The sequence below is a fragment of the Populus alba genome, chromosome 18 (assembly GCF_005239225.2).
Source record: "Populus alba chromosome 18, ASM523922v2, whole genome shotgun sequence".
NCBI lineage: Eukaryota > Viridiplantae > Streptophyta > Magnoliopsida > Malpighiales > Salicaceae > Populus > Populus alba.
Genome location: NC_133301.1, coordinates 15475362 through 15497266, shown reverse-complemented (window position 1 = coordinate 15497266; position 21905 = coordinate 15475362). Strand labels below are relative to the sequence as shown.

The 21905-nt window shown below is 31.8% G+C and overlaps 2 protein-coding genes across 2 annotated transcripts in view; one reads left to right on the top strand and one right to left on the bottom strand.

The window, feature by feature from the left end:
* LOC118042628 (receptor-like protein 1) overlaps positions 1 to 21905 on the top strand; it is a 46204-nt gene that overhangs the window by 12293 nt on the left and 12006 nt on the right. The window lies entirely within an intron of this gene.
* LOC140954983 (uncharacterized) lies at positions 14927 to 20779 on the bottom strand. Its single transcript, XM_073406360.1, has 9 exons — positions 20662 to 20779; positions 19967 to 20190; positions 19353 to 19848; positions 18791 to 19072; positions 18362 to 18616; positions 18120 to 18298; positions 17413 to 17672; positions 16792 to 16842; positions 14927 to 16395 (listed from the first exon to the last, which is right to left on the bottom strand). Exons 1-9 carry the CDS (start codon positions 20777 to 20779, stop codon positions 15306 to 15308), a joined length of 2955 nt encoding a protein of 984 aa, XP_073262461.1. The 3' UTR covers positions 14927 to 15305.

The window sequence follows — 21905 nt, the reverse complement described above, 5'->3', positions numbered from 1 at the left end:
AGTATTGGATCTCAAATGATTTAATTTGGTGGAAGAATAGATAGGAATTTTCCACTATCTTAGATGGGTTCACTTCTGCAATAATCTTTCAGAGCTCGTTGACAGAATCTAGTCTATTATCCCAAGAAGAGCATCCACTCTCTAGGGCATGTTTGGAATGGCAAATGCAGGAGCTCAAATGCTGCAAGGATATGGTTGGCAATAGTTGTAATCTACGGAATCACCATAGATGTCCTTTGCCTCCTTGTAATCACCAGAAATACTCCGGCTGGCCAGGTCAGGAGTGATTGTGTTTGGTCGCCACTGTGTCAGGATACCATAACACAGGATACCATGCTTGTGAATTTTCTAAGGTAGACATGTTGGCAGTAGGAGCTAGTTGGAAGAGAGGAGGATATATAAAGCTGGTGGTCCATAGCAAAAACGACATGTATCATCTGCGTGTATCTGTTGTTGCAGATTTGACATGGTCCCTTCCTTTTTCAAAATTTTTGCCTGTTTTCATGTCGATTGCCCCAGAAAGGTTTGCCACCAGAGGAGTACTGAGTACAAGAAACAATTTTAACCTCTTTATAATTTTAATTATCACATGCTCTCTCGGTTGAATTTCATTATAAGAAGGAAAAAAAAAAAGTCAAAAGAAAAGAGCCTAGAAAAAGAAGAGAAGTGTTAATTGAAGGCAACAAACACATTGCGATTGCCATGTGAGAGCACGACATGGGCAGCCTGTATCTGCCTCTTTACTAAGATTACATATAAATGTATAAATCAAAGCCAAGTAATATATAAGACCGACCATTTTTTGACTGTAATAATTTCATTATAAAAACCCTTAATAATAAAGTATATTATATAATAGGATTAATATAGGATGTTGTAATCATTAATCCTATTATATAATAAAGTATAACATTCAATTCTCAAAGAAATAAATAAACACAATAATTCAGATAAAATATTGTGATCTCTATAGTTACGCGGTTTCCACACGGGATTATGTTGGAATTCAACCATGATCAAACGAATTGGCAAAGCCTTCATCAATAAAGTCCAAGGATTATTTATAATTTAATTACTATCTTAATTACTTTGTGAATGTGAGGAGGTGAGAATTGACTTGGTCAAACCTAATGCATCAATTTACAATCTAATTACTTTGAAAAAAACTTAGTTTGATTTTTTTATAAAAAACAAAATGATATCATTTTAATTTTATAAATAAATTTAAGGCGATATTATTTTAAATTGACCCGAATCAATAAGAGTTGACCTACTCAACCTGTGATTCATGTCTTGAAACGGGTCATGGACAAAGCCAAGTTTATGAGGTGTTTGAGAGTGTCGATACACGACGTCGGGCGACGGCTCCGCTCATTTTTGTTTATTTAACAAAAAAGATTTGTTTAATTAGGGGAAATGAAACTTTTATTGGAGTCGCCATCTAGTAATTTGAGGGAACTAGAAATCCCAAATTAAACACTGGTTCCAGAGATTCAGGTACTGGGTTAGTTATGATTAAGGGAAGGTAGACACCACCCTTAAAACATCCTTTCAAAAGAAAGGTTACCCTTACTTGTGTGTTTTTTTTTATTTGATTTAAATGCTATTATATTTTGAGCTTATTTGCAATTTTGTTTTTTTAAAAAAAATAGTTAACGTCGGTCCCTAAAATTTGGAGACACGTTAAAAATGACATCAGTCCCTAAAAATAGGAGACTCGTCTAAAATATTGACGTTTAACCCTAAAAAGGAGAAGTACGTCTGAATTACCAAAAAAACTATAGACATAATCCATATTTGGTATTTAAACTTTTGACATCGGTCCTTTTATGAAAAAGAGACGTGTCGATAAAATATTCGTTTATAAAATAAAACTATTTTGATATCGTTGAGATATGGGTATAACTATATTTGAAAATTGGGCTTTGGACCCACGAATGATGACATAATGGGATGGGTGTTGGACCCGCGTTGTTATTTTTTATTATTATTTTTTTGTTTTACAACATGCAAGAAAATTTATATACAAAATAAAAAAATATTAGCAATCTAAATAAAAGTACATGAGTGACACAGTATAGGTAAAAGACTGAAATACCCTCGGATTTATCAGAAATTTACGAAAATGCCACTGGCGGCGCGTGTGGCTCACGCGCGGCTACTGTTGGTGGCGACGAGATTTTCAGTCGAGATTTCTGGCAAACCGATGGTCGATTCTGGTAGATATGAGGTCGAGGATGCTGTTGGTGGTGGTCTTGACGGTCGTTGATGGCTGACGAGGGAGAATCGTCCACTTGAAGCTTCGGTGGCCGGCGAGAATCGCGGCCTTTTTCCGGCCAGATGAGGCGGATACAACGGTTAAAACCGCTGGGGTTTTGTTTTAAAACAGGTTAGCTACCTTTCTGTGGTGGTGCGGAGACTTTATATGGCCGGAAAGTGGAGATCTGAGGAGAGAGAGAGAGAGTCGCCGGCGAGAGGAGAGAGATGCTCCGAGATTTGCTACGGTGCGGACGCGTGTATGGTGTACCGGTGCCGCTGAAGGATGTTAACCGTTGGATCATGGATGAAACGCTATGATTGGCTAGATCAGCAGGTTGATCGGACGGCCCAGATTGTCTGGTGTTTGATTTTGTGTGGCGCGGTCCACCGAAAGCTCGGTGCACCGGATGACGTGGCGCAACGGGATTAAATCCTGGAATATGTTAACGGCTGAGATGTGTTGGGATATGTTTGATATTTTTTAAATTGTTTTTTTTAAAAGACAATATCCTACTCTCCTGAAGAAAAACTAAAAAATTTAGGAATAGTATCAATCGATTCTTTCTTTTTTTTTTTTCTTTTCTCCTCCTCTTTTTTTTTTTTTTTCTGCCCCCCTCTCGTGGCTATTTATAGCCACGGGACAACAACCATAATTTTATTTTATTATATATAATAAGAAATAATGCACACAACTACCATAATTTTGTTTTATTATATATAATAAGAAATAATACACACAACTACCATAATTTTGTTTTATTATATATAATAATAAATATTTATATGGGTAAAACTAAAAATTCAAATTAGTATTAGAAAAATCTCATTTCAACCGCCAAAAAATGGAATACCAAAAAAAACATTTGATGGGTATCGACCCGATGAACCGGGTTTTGGTCGAAAATGACGGTTTTGACCCGAGACAGCCCGAAACTTATTTTTTACCCTGGTCGACATGGTTTAACCCGGTGAACTCGGTTTTGGTCAGAAATGACGTTTTTGACCCGAGACAGCCCGAAACTCATTTTTTACCCTGGTCCACATGCTATGACCCGTATTGACCCGGTGAACCCGATTTTGGTTGAAAATGATGTTTTTGACCCGAAACTCATTTTTTACCCTGGTCGACATGGTTTGAATGAAGAGATGCGGTTGACTCGAGAGAGAAAAAAAATATTTTTGAATTTTCAAATTTTTTCTTAATGTTTTTTTGGATTTTTTGAAAATATATAAAAAACATGGGTCAAAAATTGGGTAGCAACAGAGAGTATGGTAGCAATTGTTTTCAAAGTATTTTCGCTCAAAAATACATCAAAAATAATATTTTTTTTTTTAAAAAATTTATTTTTAATATTAGCATATCCAATTGATCTAAACACATAAAAAATAATTAATTTTAAGTAATGTTTTAAAAAAATTTGGTCATCTCTGTTTGGACTTGCACAACCAAATTAACTCCAAACTTTCTATACATATTTTTAATTGTAGAAAAAACTTCATGAAATAATAGTTAACGTAACTTAAAGATTGGAATAACACAGTTATTCTATCTTTGGTGAAGTTAATGGTTGCTATGTATCAAAATCTAACATCATCCAAAATTATGAGGGAGAATAAAATAAAGAAAAGAGAATTAAGTAGCTTTTATCTGTGGGATAATGATTACGTTGATCATAGACTGAAATAAAATACATGGCATTATTTGGGATAAGTCGCTATAGATGGTGGATGCATAATCATGGACATAGAAAACAGATTGTGTGAGAACTTATTTAATGTATAGCTTTCTCACACGGCAGTACGTACTCTTGTTACAACGACAGGTACTTCATTATTCATTAATTCTTGCTTTTATCAGCACTTTTAGTTTATTAAAACTAGCATGGTTTTGTCCTATGACACGTCTTGTTGTGCTAGTTTGTGGGCAATTATTCAAGTAGTGGGTTTTAAATCTATTTCAGGAGAGACAAAAAAATATTACTTGATAAATTGAAACATATGAATGGGTAGGGTACATCAAAGACTTGTGGACATTATTATTATTATTTGATTTGTTCATAATGGAGCAATATTGATTTTAATATATATAGGTTTGTTATTGTTTTAAGACAAAAAAGATAAAGACAAGAGACATATATTCTTCTTCTTTTACATTCTGTTTTGAAATGATATAAATTAATTTTAAGATTATCATAATAATATATTTATTTTATATAATTGTCTTTTTCCTTCTAAATTAAACGAATTTATATTTTTTTTGTATCTATTTTTTTCTATTCTAAAATGCACTAACCAAATACAAAAATTGGCTAAATTTTTAAAATAGTCATAACTTAGCAGCTGAGAGAAGTCTAATTCATAATTGGTTCATGTTTGATGAATTTATTGTCGTTTCTAATTAACCAAGAAAAATCTAATAAATTGAACTGAAACTTAAATAAATAAAAATGAGATTTCAGTAAATTACATGCCTTATTAAGTCATAAACAATTATTTCTGTCATAAATTGACAAAAAAAAAAAGTCCTGATTTGAATATCCATATTTAATTTGACTCTCCATCTTGATAAATTAAGATTTTATGTAAAATTAATATGAGTTCGAGTACTATAATTACATGGTATTGGAACTTGATTAATTTATCTATTATTATTACAAGAGAAAATACCCAATTGAGGGTTCCCTTAAAAAGTTATATATATATGCCCCTCCTGCAGTTTTTGATATATATATATATATAACTTTTTAAGGGAACCCTCATGAGAAAAGTCTCTTGGAAGATTTGTTGATGAGAAGAAAGCTCAACAGCTAAAAGAAAAATGTAAGCCATTAGAAGGCTGTGCTAGTGTTGCTGGCGCACTGACAAAGGAGTGTCAGCTCTTCAACAAGTTTGTTCTTTCTGTATGTTAATGCCCTATTCTTTCTGCAGTTCCTTATATTTTACAATACATTCAATGTTTTAGTATTCTTATTCATAAGGCCTGTTTCTTTCACTACTTTTTGCGTTTCCCAGCCACATCAACAAATATTGTGTGCTAAGTTTGTGAAACTTGTCATGTCAGTTTTCCAACCCATTTATGATCCTTTTTTGTTCAATCCAAAGCCTCAAATTTTCCTGTGATGAAAAAGTTCTGTTGACATTCTGTGGATATAGAAGATTAAAGTTGAGCAGAATTAGTTATTTGTTTATGGGTGATACAGGGATGATGCCTCAAAAATATTTACTGTGTGGGATTTCAAATGACATATTTTTGGAGCGAAAAAATTAACTTTGATCCTCTTATTTTACAAAGTTCCTTTAGTCCAATGCTTCTCATAAAAAGAAACATGTTTTTTTTATATAAAAAAAATACATGAATAAAACAATTTTGTTTTTGCTTATATTATATATATATTCCTTTTTAGTTCAAGTTATTATATTTGTTATTGAATATTTTTTCTAATTATTGTTTTTAATTCAATAAACTATGATACTAATAATTAAAAACCCGTTTTTTTCTCAAAAAAAAAAAATATATAATTCAAAAACTGTAATTTTAATTAAAAAAAAATACATTTATACTCTATAATTTTATTAGCAAGGTTTGGGACAACGAAGTTTCCAACCCTGGAAGTTATGAGCAAAAATCTCATCAGAACTAAAAATAAATAAAAATGGCCACGTACGTATTGCCATTTCTTTTTGGTAATTAAATTTTTCTCCTTGACGTTATTGAAGTTATTTTGCAATGAATCAAAAGAATTAAACATGTATATACATAGACAAACACCAAGTTATGACTCAAAATTCCCATATAAAAGATGCCCCCAAGTTTTAGAATTTACCCTGGGGCAAGTCTTTGCAAGGGCACAAGGGGGTGAAGGATTTGAAGGGGCTAAGAGGTGGGTGAGATGTTTTGTCAAGAAATGATTTTGCAAACTTTCTTCATAATTTATTTATTTATTATAATGAAATATAAAATAGTTTTTAATCTTGTGGTATATTTGTTGTCTTTAAAGAGAAAAGAGCTATGAACTTATATCTCAAAGCTTGAAAACTAATTGTATAAAGATATTAAATGATCATTGAATATATAATAATCCTTTCAACTGTATTTTAATCTTCCTAATTATTCAAGGGTACACGGAATAATTATTTTAATGGAAAAACAAAAAAGATTTTGATGGAGAGGACACTGCAACAAATTTTCCACCCAAAAAAAAAATGAATTGCATAAAATGAAGTAATTAACTGAAACTTATATTCCTTCTTAATGCGTTGACCCCAAGTCAAGTTATAGATAAATTGAAGAAAATAGAACAAACGTGTTTTTCCCCCACTCTCCAACCCACTAATTAATTCTAAAACTTAGACAGACTTTATTTGTTTAGTGAAAAATAGTTTTTTAAACTTATTTTTTTATTTTTTAAAATTTATTTATAATTAGAAAAATTAATTAATAAAAAATATTTTTCTTACACTCCTTTTATTATTATGTTTATTTCATCATCATCATCAAGTTTATTTGAATTTGTCAAAGTTTATTTAATTTTTTTTTTTTATGACCTTTGAATTTACAAGTTATTTTGATTATTATTTATTTTATTTAAGATAATTTATATAAAAAAAATTTCAATTTCATTGTCATTTAACTTTTTAATTTGTAAGATTTGTTCTTCATTATTTTAATAAACTTGAAAAAAAATAAAACATTAATAAGTTATTTTCTAGCTTATTTTCTGTGATATAACCAAACACTGGAAAGTGTTTTTCCAACTTATTTTTCATTACACTACCAAACATCAGAAAATAATTTACTTTTTTGGAATTCATTTTACAAAAAAAAAATATATTATTTTTTTAGCAAACAAACCGGGCGTGAATCTCAAAACTTTAAAACTGATTTGAAGGTATCAAGTGATCATAAAAATAAAAAATTAATAATATGTTGGCAATTATATTATTCTAAAATTAATAAAGGATGATAAGCAAGAACATGGTTATAAAAGAGGTCGAGGTTATCCGTTTTTAATTTTATATAAATTCTCGCAAGGAAACAATCGACTTGGAATTATAATCATTATGCTAATGAATATCCTTGGTTGAAGAAAAGCATCATATTATGTAAGAACTACCTGTGCCGCTAATTTACAATCACCTTATTTATGTTAATATGCAACATTTAATTACCATGATATAAAATACAAAAAATAGTGGGAACATGTTATGTATTTTTTTTCATTTTAAAAATATAAATTTTACTATATTTCACTCTAAAACTATTGTAAAAAAAATATGTATTTTAAATTTATCTATATTTTATAGTTCAAAAATCTTTGACAAGTCTAGTAGATAGACGCAAGACCTTGTCAATTCAAGATTTTAAGTAGTACAAAATCACATAGTAAAATAAAATTGAATTCCATAAAAGTAATGAACTGAAAAGTTGACCCTAAGTCAAAGTCTTTTGTAGAAAAATAAAAAAACATTAATGCAAGGTTAATGCTAGCTAGCTACCCCAAGTCAAAGTCTTTTGTGGAAAAAAAAAACATTGAATGAAAGGTTAACGATAGCCAGCTATTTTGCAGTGTAAGATGGGTTTGTGAGAGACCATTAATGCCATCTGCATTTTTCCATGATATGGGTTAGTGGGTTGGTCGACCGTGAGACCATTAATGCTATCAATTGTTTTTTCCACGAGATGGGTTTGTGAGACCATTAATGCTTTCCAGCAACATGTATGACTTAACAATATTAACTATCTTTTATTTTATATATATTAAAAATAAATATTAAAACTTATTATATTAATTTGTGAATTTATCAAACTTTATAACTATTAATATTAAATTCAAAATTTATACATATTACAAATATTTAAACATATCATATGAATGTGACATGAGTTTATCTGCTTAGCTTAAGAAAGTCATGTTCATCATGACCATAGAGTAAAAAAAAAATATTGGATTGCATAAAAGTAATTAATCTAAATTTATATTCCATCTTAAAAACGTTAACCCCAAGCCAAGGTTTTTTTTTTTGGAAAGAAAAAACATGAATAAAAGGTTAATGCTAGGCACCCCAGGTCAAGTCTTCTCTATGGATCCTTTGTCCCTAAATAAGCTCACCTCAAGTAATCCTTTGTGATTCATGAGGTTCCATAAGCTGAAAATATACTCCTTTTCCAAAGCTGAAAGTACACCAACTTCAATCCTTGAGAAAGAGTCACTATCCTTGATTAAAATACTATATTTAATAGAAGTATCATATTGAAAAAAAAAATTTACCAGTTTTTATTAACTAAATAAACTTGTCGAACCATCCTTGCTGCTGATATTTTTTTTAGGATTTAAGCTCCAAATCCACCGTAATCGACATAAACATATATCAACAAGTTAGGTTGTATATTAATTGAAAAACTAATTAAGTTTTTTTTTTATCCAATAACTTTAAGGTTGCACCTCTTATATTAATATAATATATTTAATAAAATTCCATAAACTACTGTATGTCTCTAACAGTGAAAATACCACTATAATTGGTGGCAATCCTCCAGTTCCAGGCGTCCTGCATTTTTTTTCTCAGGATGGGTCCGCCATGCAATCATCATCACATATTTATGAGTCTGTAAGATCATTGCTATCTGCACTTTGGTCCTCGATAGCGTTGCTTTTCCTCGAGATGAGGCCGTGAGACCATTTCCAACCATCATGCTTTTTTATCCACGAGATGGGTTCGTGGAAAAACTTTGGTTTAATTGGGAATATAGGGGTTTGATTGAGAAAATAGAAGAGAATTTTTTGTGAGATGAGAGACAAAGAGAGACAAAGGAGTCCAATAGAAGAAGAAGAAGAAATAATAGAGAGAGAGATGAGAGAACAGAAATGGGAAAAAATAGTTTTTATTAACTAAATATACTTTTGTTAGGAAGCTATAATTATTAATATTAAATTCAAAAATACATATTGCAAATATTTAAACATATCATCTGGTTTAATAGAAATTATTTGTATAAACATGTATTGCTTAACAATATTAACTATCTTTAATTTATATATATTAAAAATAAATTTAAACCTATTATATTAATTTGTGGATTTATCAATTCTGCTTCTTCTTCTTCTTGTTTTTTTTTTTTTTTATATAATAATAGTCGAGTATTATTATAGAAAGGTGGTGGAGCCAAAATTAAAGGCTAGCTAGCATAAAATAAAAACAGAGGACAGGGGGAGGAAGTAATAACATATTCAACCTTTTGAGCTTACTATAACGATGCCTTCCCATTTTCTAAACAAACCCGAACATCTGTATGTAAAGCTTTTTTTCATTTGTGCTCAATCATAGAACCAGACAATGAAGAAGGTGATTTTTCTTTCCATCATTTCACGCCACAACAAATAATTAATACGAAAACGAAAAAACTGAAAAGATTACTATTAGGAAGCTCACTTTGCATGATGATAATGGATATGGAAGACTTGCTACTTTTTTTTTTTATTGAAATAACGTGTGGAAAATTATGTCTTAATTTTGATAGCGATGACAAAATCAAATGATATCATTGATAGAATTAACCATAAATTATAATATTTCTAAAATACTTCATGTCATTACAATAAATTTTTTTTTTCTAACGTACTTATCAATCTATTTTTTGTAACACAATCAATAAGAAAAATAGATATGAATTTGCAATGTAAGATGAGTCTGTAAGACTATTGCTATCTATATTTTTTCCATGATATAGACTAGTGGAATGGTCCACGAGACCATTGCTATCAAGCATTTTCTCTATTAGATGGGTCCATAAGATCATTACTCCATAAGCTTGAGAATGGATGATATGCTTTAATTTCAATTTAGTTTATAAAAACAATTAAATGCTTAAGTCTAAAAATAAAATTTCAAGTGTTAGAATACAACCACCGATTAATTAATAGACAATGGACCTTCTATTAATATATTACGTATCTTTCAATGGAAAATGTAAAATGCTTTACTAGAATATTATTTTTTTTGTATTTGTTGTTTGGTTATATTTAATTTTTCATCAATATTTTAAATGTAAATTGCTACGTATTTCAATCTTGAAGAATTGAGAAATGGGAGACAGAAAAGAAAGATAGACAAGACAGTTCAAAAAAAAAAAAAAAGAGCAATAGTGAGATAACAAAATTAAGTGGAGCAGTTTTGCATAAAAGTAATTAACCGAAAACTTATATTCCTAATCGTTGACCCCAAGTGAAGTCTTCTTCTGGAAAAACATGAAAAAAAGGTTAAAGTCTATATATATAAGAATAATCTCGAAACATCAAGCTAAAATACTCCTAAACCAAAACATTATGTTCCAATTGATAAAATAAACTAAAAGCCTAAAGCTTCTTGCTGCCATCTGCAAGAGATAGTGACTTATTGTTAATGTTTTTATATTTCCATAATTATTTTAAGTAAATCTTACGTTTATTAGAGAAATCAATGTAAATAAATTTATGAACACACACTAATTTATCAAGTACTTAAATAAAAAAAATAAAATTGAATTAAATTACTTGAATCAAAAAATATAAATATAAGTATTTTATATATCTCTATTGTTGATAAATTAAAAATAAAATAAAATCGATCCAGACTCATCTAAAAAAGAGCTAATTATGATATAGAAAGACATATTTGTTTTTGTATTTTAAAAATATTTTAAAAAAAAATTAAAATTTTTTCAAGGATTAGATTGTATATTAATGGAAAAACTAATTAAGTTTTTTATCCTAATAATTTAAGGATGCACCTCTTATATTAATATAATATATTTAATAAAATTCCCTAAGCTACTGTATGTCTCTAACAGGGAAATATGAGTACAAATGGTGGCCATCCTCCTATCACAAGAGTACACCAATTAAGTATTTTAGAAGTTAGCAGTCATGCCTTTTTTTTCCTCGAGATGGATCCGAAAAACACTCACCATCATGCATTTTTTTCAAAGTGGTGCAGCTTCAAAGTGGATTACTTACTTTTGAATGGATTACTTACTTTTCAAAGTGGTGCAGCTTCAATAATAATTTTTTTAAACGGATTACTTACTTTTGAAAAATCAAGCAATGAAACACAATAAGAGTGAAGAATAATCAAAGTGGTGCAGCTTCACATCAATTTTGATCCATATTTTTTTGTATTAATCTCTTCATTAGAAAAGAACATTACTTGCATTTTTTGTCTCTTCTTGCCCTGGAAGATAAGGTATATAAAACCTTCTAGTGCCACCCATTTTACTACATAGACCAGACATTTGTCCACCGCTTTATAACCATGAGTTGTTTTTTTTTTAAATAAAAACAATTATATATAAATTTTTTCAACATGTTTTTTATTTAAAAAAATTAGTGAAAATAATAAAAAAAAAAACTTTATACACAAATATAATCAAATAAATAAAGAATTATGTGGGTTAATAAGTGAAAAAAAAAACCATAAACAATGACTCAAAATAAAAAGTGAAAAAAAAAATCAAGAAATAGGTGTAGATCAAGATATTCTAAAACTTGTGGACAAAAACTAGTTTGTAAATTCAAAAACATACTAGAAATAATTAAATAAAAAAATAATACATATACTTAAGTAAAAAAATCTCATAAAATAAATAATAAATCTTACAAATTAAAAAGTTGAACGAAAATGAAATTGAAAAAATATATATAATTTTATAAATTATCTTAAATAAAGTAAATAATAATTAAAATAATGGAGACCAATAAATTTGACAGATAAAGTTTTTGAAAATAAATGAAATTAAAAAAATAATTATAATTTTATAAATTATTTTAAATAAAATAAATAATAATTAAAAGAATAAGAATTAAATTGAACAGATAAAAACTTTACTTAAAAAGGAATAAGAAAAAAATAAATAAATGAAAGCCTGAAAAGTTAACCCCAAGTCAAAGTCTTTTGTGGAAATTAAGAGGTCCATGGAGACCATTAATGCTATTAATTGTTTTTTCCACGAGATGGGTCTCCACGAGAGGGGATGGGAGACCGTTGCTATCATGCAGTTTTTTTCCAACGCTGTCTACTTGCCAGATAATCGTTTCCAAGAGGTGGGCCTGTGAAGTCCTCTATAAATTAAAGCCTCGCTAGGTGTCCTCTGCTTGACCGCTTTTTATGATCGGCTTGTTTTAACTCGCAAGTGCACGAGTGTGCGATGTAGCAATTAACTCGGTAAGATCGAGGTCATATCCACAGAGAGCTAGATCTGGAAATTAAGCTAGGTAACAACAAAAAAAACTCAAGAGAAATTAAATTAACAATAACTTGGTTGAAAATAATTGATGGATTTGTTTTCAAAGATGAAAAAGTGTAAATAGATTTTAAAAGACAAGAAAAAGTAAGTCTTGGTCCAAATCAATTTTAATGGTGATGTATTGGTGATTTCTTCAACATATATAAGATAACTCAACCTAATATCAACGATGGTGATATTAGATCGGAAGATATTACAATGAAATTTAAAAAGATGAAGATTAATTATTGCTTAAGAATGAACAAGTACTTTCAAATTAAGTAAGACATTGAATCAATCAATCTCTATACCAAAACTAAGGTTTGTGCATAAAAATTCAAGATTATAACATTACCTAAATGATTTCTAAAATTTCTTTGCAATAATAAAACATTCATGAAGAAGATGAGAAGATAAACATTAAGATTAATTCATATCTTAAAGAACGCACCTCAATCACCATCATCCTTGATTTGGATCCAAGAAAGAGATTAGCCAACCATGATTATATATAAGAACACTTTAATAAACATGAAATAACTTGAATCAAACTGAAATAATAAGTTTTACAAACTAAAGAACCGAAATCTACAAAGAAGAACACAACAGAATTTCAGTAAAAATTCGGACACAAATCTGACTCTAAATTTGGACAGAAATTCGACCCTCTTGGAAGCCTCCCCTGGAGATGGCTATTAGAGACATATTTATAGGCAATTCTGTTAGCTTTCCAGATCATTAAAGAACATCTCATTTGGACATCTGAGTCAACAGTTATGGGCAACACACCGAAAGGTGTTCTGGAAAATTAAATCAGGCCAGCTTGGAGAACACTTTGGTGCACGTTTTTCTTCCTCCTTTATGAGCTGTTTCTTTCTTCTTTTTGACCCAAAATAATGTCACAATGTCCCCTCCAGCTTTCCATCCATGTTCTTGCCCTCTTGGATCAATTAATTGCCCAAAATAAATCAAATGTTATTTGTTGTGTGGACATGTAAGATCATGGATTGTGCTTGGGCTGATTTGGAGGCTGATTTGGGGCTGATTTGGGGCTGAACTTGAGGCTGAATTTGAGCATCAAATAAGTATACAAATGTACATATTATTTGGGCTAAGATTGACATTGAAACCTTAAGTGTTTGATGGTTGAAGTTTTGCACACAACATAAGGCAAGTTTGGGCTTGAAATAGATCATATGATATTCTTTTTCTAGAATTGGAATAGAATTGATTTTTGGGGCAAATTTAAGAGCACTAATTTGAACCAAGATTTGCTTCAATCTTTCAAACTAAATTTCTCTTCAATTCTTTGTTCCGAATTCTGACGTTGAATTTTCTGAAATAATTCATTTAAGCTCCAAAAACCTATCGAAACATTAAAAGAAACTGCATTACTAAAAGCACATCACTTATTATAAAAACCCAAATAAAAACAATAAATACATATGTAAAATAAAAGACTTAATGATACTTTAGATGCACAATCACACCCCGAACTTAGATTTTGCTAGTCCTCAAGCAAAACAAAACATAAAACCTTTAAAATAAAAACAATAATAATAACATAATTAGGCTCGACTCATCACACTTAAAGGACCTATCATGCAAACATTGGTATCTTTAACTTGGTGCACACAATAGCAAATAAAGAAAAATAAGCATACTCACATTCTCTAAGTCAAACATCCATACAAAATTCCAAATTCAATCGTATTTATCATGCAACCAACATAATTGATTCACGTGAAAACTCAACTTGTAATCTTCCCTTTTCACTACTACAAACAAGGTAGCAAACTAAAGAAATATCTATATATATTTTTTCCTTTTTTTTTCTTCTTTTTTTTTTTTTGAAGATATTATTTATTCTTTTTCTTTAAGTGATCACTTCCCTTTTGACGCGAATACAAAACATTTGTGATGAATGCACCCGGTTACTCACAAAGTCACAAACTTAAAGTGCTTTTGCATACTCATATTTCAAGCTGCCTTTTGACGTAAAGATAAACATTTGTGATGAATACCCCTAGTTACTGAGCAACTCAAAACATTGGAGTAGATAGAACTTTGTACACATTTATTTATTTATTTGTGTAATAATTATTACTTTATTTACTTAAACCTTGTTTAGGACTAGATCAAAAGGGATAATCACAAGTAAAGCATCACACTCATCTTTCATGCATAATCACACAACTCACACAACTTTTACAAGGAAAGATGTACTTCAATAATCTTAAAAAAAAAAAAAGTATGCTATATCTTGCTTTATAAGATATTATCTATCCCAAATTAAAGCATGCAATGTTCAACACAATAATGAATCCAAAAATGTAATGTTGATCCTAAACAAGTCTCATTCACATTCGAATGCAAGTTTTTTTTTATAAAAAAAACAAGCATGGTTATCTCAAGCATTCAACATAATCAAATATCTAAAATTAAGTTTTACATTATCCTCAATGTAAAAAAGAAAGAGAAGAAAAGTATAACGATTAGAAAACTGTTACTCCCCTTTTGTTTTCAAGGATGAATGTCTGATTGACTTGGACATGAGCTGACTTCTTGCTTGATTTTTTTTTTAACCTGCATATCACAACTAAAAGAAAAACATTGATTTTTTTTTTTTAAATAAAGAACCTCACACCCCCCCCCAACTTAAAATAATGCATTGTCCCTAATGCATGAACAAGAAAAAATAAGAGATGGAGGAAAGAAAATAAAAATAAAAATAAAAATGAAAATGAAAAAAAATAAAAATAAAAATAAAAACGCATTACTTCTGATACTACAATGGTATTGGATCTTCAAGATCCAATGTCTCAACTTCAGCCACAACGTTTTCAAGATAAGGTTTCAATCGATGACCATTTACTTTGAAAACATTTCCATTCTTAGGATTTTCTACCTCAAATGCACCATGCTCAGAGATGGATTTAATCACAAATGGACCAATCCATTTTGTCCTCAACTTCCCAGGAAAGAGATGTAATCGTGAATTATACAAGAGAACCTTTTGACCAATATGAAAGGATTTTCTAAAAATATGTTTATCATGCAAAGCTTTCATCTTATGTTTTGAAATTTTTGCATTTTCAAATGCATCATTTCTCAGCTCCTCTAATTCATCCAATTGAAGCTTTCTATTTTTTTCAACCTCGTTTTCATTGTCATTGAATTGCCGGATGGCCCAATATGCACGATGCTCAATCTCAACAGGGAGATGACAAGGTTTTCCATAAACTAGCCTATAAGGAGACATTTCTAAAGAGGTCTTGTAAGCAGTGCGATATGCCCACAAAGCATCAACTAGTCGTAGGGACCAATCCTTACGGTTTGGATTGACTGTTTTCTCTAAAATGTTCTTGATCTCCCTATTTGCCAACTCAGCTTGACCACTAGTCTGTGGGTGATATGGGGTACTGACCTTGTGAATTACACCATATTTTCTCATCAACATCCCAATGGGCTTGTTACAAAAATGCTTTCCCCCATCACTAATCATAGCCCGGGGCATGCCAAAACGAGAGAAAATATTTTCTTTCAAGAATTTGACAACAACTCGATGGTCATTGGTGCGAGATGCAATGGCCTCCACCCATTTAGACACATAATCAACAGCTACAAGGATGAAGTGGTAGCCAAATGAACTTGGAAAAGGTCCCATGAAATCAATCCCCCAACAATCAAATATTTCCAAAACAAGAATGGGGTTAAGGGGCATCATGTTACGCCTAGTGAGGTTACCTAGTCGTTGGCATCGGTCACATGCAACACAGAAGGCATGGACATCTTTGAACATAGTGGGCCAATAAAAACCACTTTGCAAGATCTTGGCAGTGGTTTTCTTGGAAGAGAAATGCCCACCACAGGCTAATGCATGACAAAAATTAATGACACTTGGAATTTCATGATCAGGGATGCACCGCCTAACAATTTGGTCAGGGCAATATTTAAATAGGTAGGGGTCATCCCAAAAAAAAGTACGCACGTTGCGCAAGAATTTTTGTTTATCAAGTTTAGACCAATGAGAAGGAATCTGACTTGTGGCTAGGTAATTTGCTATGTCAGCATACCATGGAGAGCCAATGTAGGAAACAATACCTGCACAAAATAAATTTTCATCAGCAAAGAATTCATTTATTGGAGATTCATCAGTTGTGGTCTCATAGCTTGAAAGACGGGACAAATGATCAGCCACTACATTCTCTACTCCCTTTTTATCTCGAATTTCAAGGTTAAACTCTTGGAGTAGGAGGATCCATCGAATCAAACGTGGCTTGGCATCCTTTTTTGTGAGCAAGTATTTCAATGCTGCATGATCAGTAAAAACAATAACAAGAGATCCAACCAAATAAGACCTGAACTTGTCTAATGCAAAGACCACAGCTAAGAGTTCTTTTTCGGTTGTAGTGTAATTCAATTGAGCATCATTCAAAGTCTTGCTAGCATAATAAATGACATGAGGCTTCTTATCTTTTCTTTGCCCTAAAACAGCCCCAACCGCAAAATCACTAGCGTCACACATCAGTTCAAATGGTAAAGACCAATCAGGAGCTTGCATGATTGGTGCAGTGGTCAACAACCCTTTAAGCTTTTCAAAAGCTTCTTGACATTTTGATGTCCAATCAAATTGGACATCTTGTGACAACAAGTTACACAATGGTTTGGCAATGGTACTAAAAGAATGAATGAATCTTCGATAGAAACCAGCGTGTCCTAAAAAGGATCTCACATCTTTCACAGTCCTAGGGGTAGGTAATTTTTGAATGACTTCAACTTTTGACTTATCCACCTCTATCCCTTTTGAAGAAACAATGTGACCTAAGACAATGCCATGTGTCACCATAAAATGACACTTCTCCCAATTAAGTACAAGATTGCTCTCTTCACATCTTTCAAGAACTTTTTCTAAATGCATTAGACACAACTCATAAGAATCCCCATAAACTGAAAAATCATCCATGAAAACTTCCAAAAAATTTTCCACCATGTCACTAAAGATACTCATCATACACCTTTGAAAAGTGGCTGGTGCATTACACAAGCCAAAAGGCATTCTTCTATAAGCATAGGTACCAAAAGGACAAGTGAAAGTGGTTTTTTCTTGGTCTTCTAAAGAAATCTCAATTTGGTTGTAACCTGAGTATCCATCAAGAAAACAATAGAAAGCTCTTCCGGCTACTCTTTCAAGCACTTGGTCTAAAAATGGAAGCGGAAAATGGTCCTTCCTAGTCACCATGTTCAACTTACGATAATCAATGCACATACGCCATCCAGTTTGGATTCTAGTTGGTACTAGCTCATTATTTTCATTTTTTACGACAGTGACTCCAGATTTTTTTGGGACAACTTGGGTTGGACTAACCCATTTTGAGTTTGCAATGGGGTAAATGATACCCGCATCAAGTAGCTTAAGCACTTCACCTCTCACTACTTCCTTCATGTTTGGGTTCAATCGTCTTTGCATTTGCCTCACAGATTTAGCCTCTTCTTCAAGATAAATTCTATGTGTACATAAAAGAGGGCTAATTCCTTTCAAGTCAGTGATTGTCCACCCAATTGCTTTCTTGTGTTTTCTCACCACTCTCAAAAGTTCTTGTTCCTGCTCTATGCTAAGTTTTGATGAAATCACAATAGGATATGATTCATCTTCCCCTAAAAAAGCATACTTAAGATCACTCGGTAAAGGCTTCCTTTCTGGTTTATAAGGTTGGACAAGAGATGCCTCCACTTTCACTTGGGGTGAAATCAAAGGCTCAAACGATGGGGTCCATTGACCTATTGACATAATAGGCATTGGATCTAGATAAGTCTCGAGTTCTCTTACTTCCTCATCAACACATTCCAAAGAATAAAGTCTTTCATCATTAATTAAAGTTCTTTCCAATGGATCCTTTACCCATTCTCTCTCAAAGTGTTCTTGACAAATTGTTTGGATCCAATCTACCTCTCTAATGTCCTCATGTTCACCAATTTGTTTGGAGACATTGAATATGTTCATCTCCACAGTCATATTCCCAAAAGACAATTTCATCACCCCATTCCTACAGTTAATTAAAGCATTGGATGTAGCTAGGAAAGGTCTACCTAAGATGACTGGGATGGGAGCATTAGAACCTTGAATAGGTGCGGTGTCTAACACTACAAAATCAACAGGAAAGTAGAATTTATCTACTTGGACCAACACATCCTCAACAATACCCCTAGGAATCTTGATTGACCCATCAGCTAATTGAAGGGTGATTCGAGTAGGCTTGATTTCTCCTAAACCTAATTGTTCGTAAACAGTGTAGGGTATCAAATTCACACTTGCTCCTAAATCTAACAAAGCTTGGTCTATCTTATGACTTCCAATAATGCATGAAATGGTAGGACAACCAGGATCTTTGTATTTGGGAGGGGTCTTAAATTGGATGATGGCACTAGCATGCTCAGTTAGAAAGGCTCTTTCTTTCACATTCAATCTCCTTTTGACTGTGCATAAGTCCTTAAGGAACTTTGCATAAGATGGGACTTGTTTAATTGCATCAAGGAGTGGAATGTTGACTTTCACTTGTTTGAACAATTCATAGATTTCCGAGTTCATAAGATCATGTTTAGGTTTCCCTAACCTCTGTGGAAATGGTGCTCTAGGAACAAATTCTAAATCACTCACTTTGACTCCAATTTTTCTTGAATCATCTCCTTTCTCACTCATCTCTTTCTCATTTATCTCGCCTTCTTTGTCACTCAAACTCTCATTTGTCACTTGTGTTTTGATTCCCTCTTCACTCTCCCTAGATTTCTCCTCCACAATACCTTTAGGAATCCCAAAACCTATAGCTTTGTCAACAAATCTTTCCACTTCTAAGGGTAGTGATGGCTTGGACTTGTTCATGGTTTGAAGGTTCACTAAGTGAGGATTCACTCATGTGTACCTGACCTCTAGGATTTGGCATTGGTTGAGCTGGGATCTTTCCCTTCTCTTGAATGCTTAGTGATTGAGTCAACTTGGTGAGTTGACTTCGAATGTCATCTAAGGTCCTATTGGTCTGGTCTTGAAATTTGTAAGCTTGGTTGTTGATTCCTCCTTGTGTTTGCATGAATTGTTGAAGAGTATCCTCTAGGGATCTCTTATGAGATGGTTGGTACGTGTTATGTGTGGGAGCATGAAATGGTTGGGGTGGAGGTTGAAATGTTTGAGGTACTGAAGAGCCCTCATTTCTCCATCCAAAATTTGGGTGGTTCCTCCATCCAGGATTATAGGTCTCAGAGTAGGGATTGCCTACTTGGTTTGAAAATGGCTTTCTAACATTACTTGAATCAGAAGTTTGGCCATATAGCACTTCCTTGAAGGCTGGAATGGTAGGACACTCAGTTGTCCTATGCCCTTTGCTCTCACAAACAATACAACTTTCCTCTTGTTGTTCACTCATGACATGCACTTTTTTAATCTCAAGAGACTACTTTCCTAGCCAATGAGGCTAATCTAGCATTAAGATCATCAGTCTCTTTTAATTGGAACTTCCCACTTGAATGAGAAATGGTGTTTCTAGACTCAACATGAAGTGGGAGAGAAGTCTCCCATTGCTTTGTGTTTTCAGCCAATTGATCAAAAAAATCGAAGGCTTCACTTGGTTCTTTGTCATAAAACTCACCATTACACATGGTTGACACTAGCTTTTTAAAATCTGCGATAAGAGAGTCGTAGAAGAAACTCACTAACCTCCACATCTCAAAACCATGGTGGGGGCATGCATTTAACAAGTCTTTGAACCTTTCCCAAACTTGGTCAAATGACTCATTTGGACTACAAGAAAAATTCATCATTTGACGTTGTAAGGTTGCCGTCCTATGAGTGGGGAAGTATTTTTTCAAAAATTCAGCTTGCATTTCTCTCCATGTACCTATAGACCTAGGACGTAAGGAGTTTAGCCAAAGCTTGGCTTTATCCTTTAGAGAGAATGGGAACAATTTAAGCCGAATAGTTTCCTCAGTGCATGTTCTATCAATAAAAGTATTACATACCTCTTCAAAGTCCTTAATGTGTATGTATGGATTTTCAGAATCCATACCGTGAAATGTGGGAAGAAGTTGAATCATGCCCGGTTTCAAATTGAAAGCTTGTTGGTTAAGAGGCAAGATAATACACGAAGGTGTACTTTGTCTAGCCGGGTGAAGATACTCTCTAAGAGTTCGAAAATTAGGTTGATCATAAAATTGTGGAGGTCCATTACCTTGAACACTCCCTTCACCCTCTACATCTTCAACATTAGCCATGATAAAATAATAATAATAATAATAAAATAACAATTATATGAATACGAAAGGAAAGGAGAGAAAAAAAAAACAAAAACAAAAAAAAAAAGATTGCAAATAAAAGTAAATGAAACGTACAAGATAAAGTAATGGCTCAAAAATAAAAATACAACAAATTAAGAAATTCACTCTCCAACTAATAAACAATATTAACAACAATAAACATTAAAAGATAAGTATAACAAGCATGAATAAAGAGGCGGTAATACCGGCCAAGCACTTCAAACAATAAATATAAAAGAAAATAATAACAATAAATAACAACAAAATCAAATAAACAAGAGGCGGTAATACCAGCCAAGCACTTCAAACAATAAATATAAAAGAAATAATAACAATAAATAACAACAAAATAAAATAAACAAGAGGCGGTAATACCGGCCAAGCACTTTAGAAAATAAATATAAGAGAAATAACAACAACAAAATAAAATAAACAAGAGGCGGTAAAACCAACCTTATAATATAAACAATAAATATTAGAAACTAACTAGAATAAACAATAAAAGAAAAATGGTTGAACCAACCAAAATCCAACAATTAATAGTCCAATATCCAAAAAGTTGAGGTCAAATTTTTTTTTTTTAGGCGGTAAAAACCAGCCTTTTGATTTTTTTATTTATATGAATTTTTTTTTATTTTTCAATAATCAAATATAAATTTGTTACCTTTGCTTGCTAGCTCCCCGGCAACGACGCCAAAATTGCTTGACCGCTTTTTATGATCGGCTTGTTTTAACTCGCAAGTGCACGAGTGTGCGATGTAGCAATTAACTCGGTAAGATCGAGGTCATATCCACAGAGAGCTAGATCTGGAAATTAAGCTAGGTAACAACAAAAAAAAACTCAAGAGAAATTAAATTAACAATAACTTGGTTGAAAATAATTGATGGATTTGTTTTCAAAGATGAAAAAAGTGTAAATAGATTTTAAAAAGACAAGAAAAAGTAAGTCTTGGTCCAAATCAATTTTAATGGTGATGTATTGGTGATTTCTTCAACATATATAAGATAACTCAACCTAATATCAACGATGGTGATATTAGATCGGAAGATATTACAATGAAATTTAAAAAGATGAAGATTAATT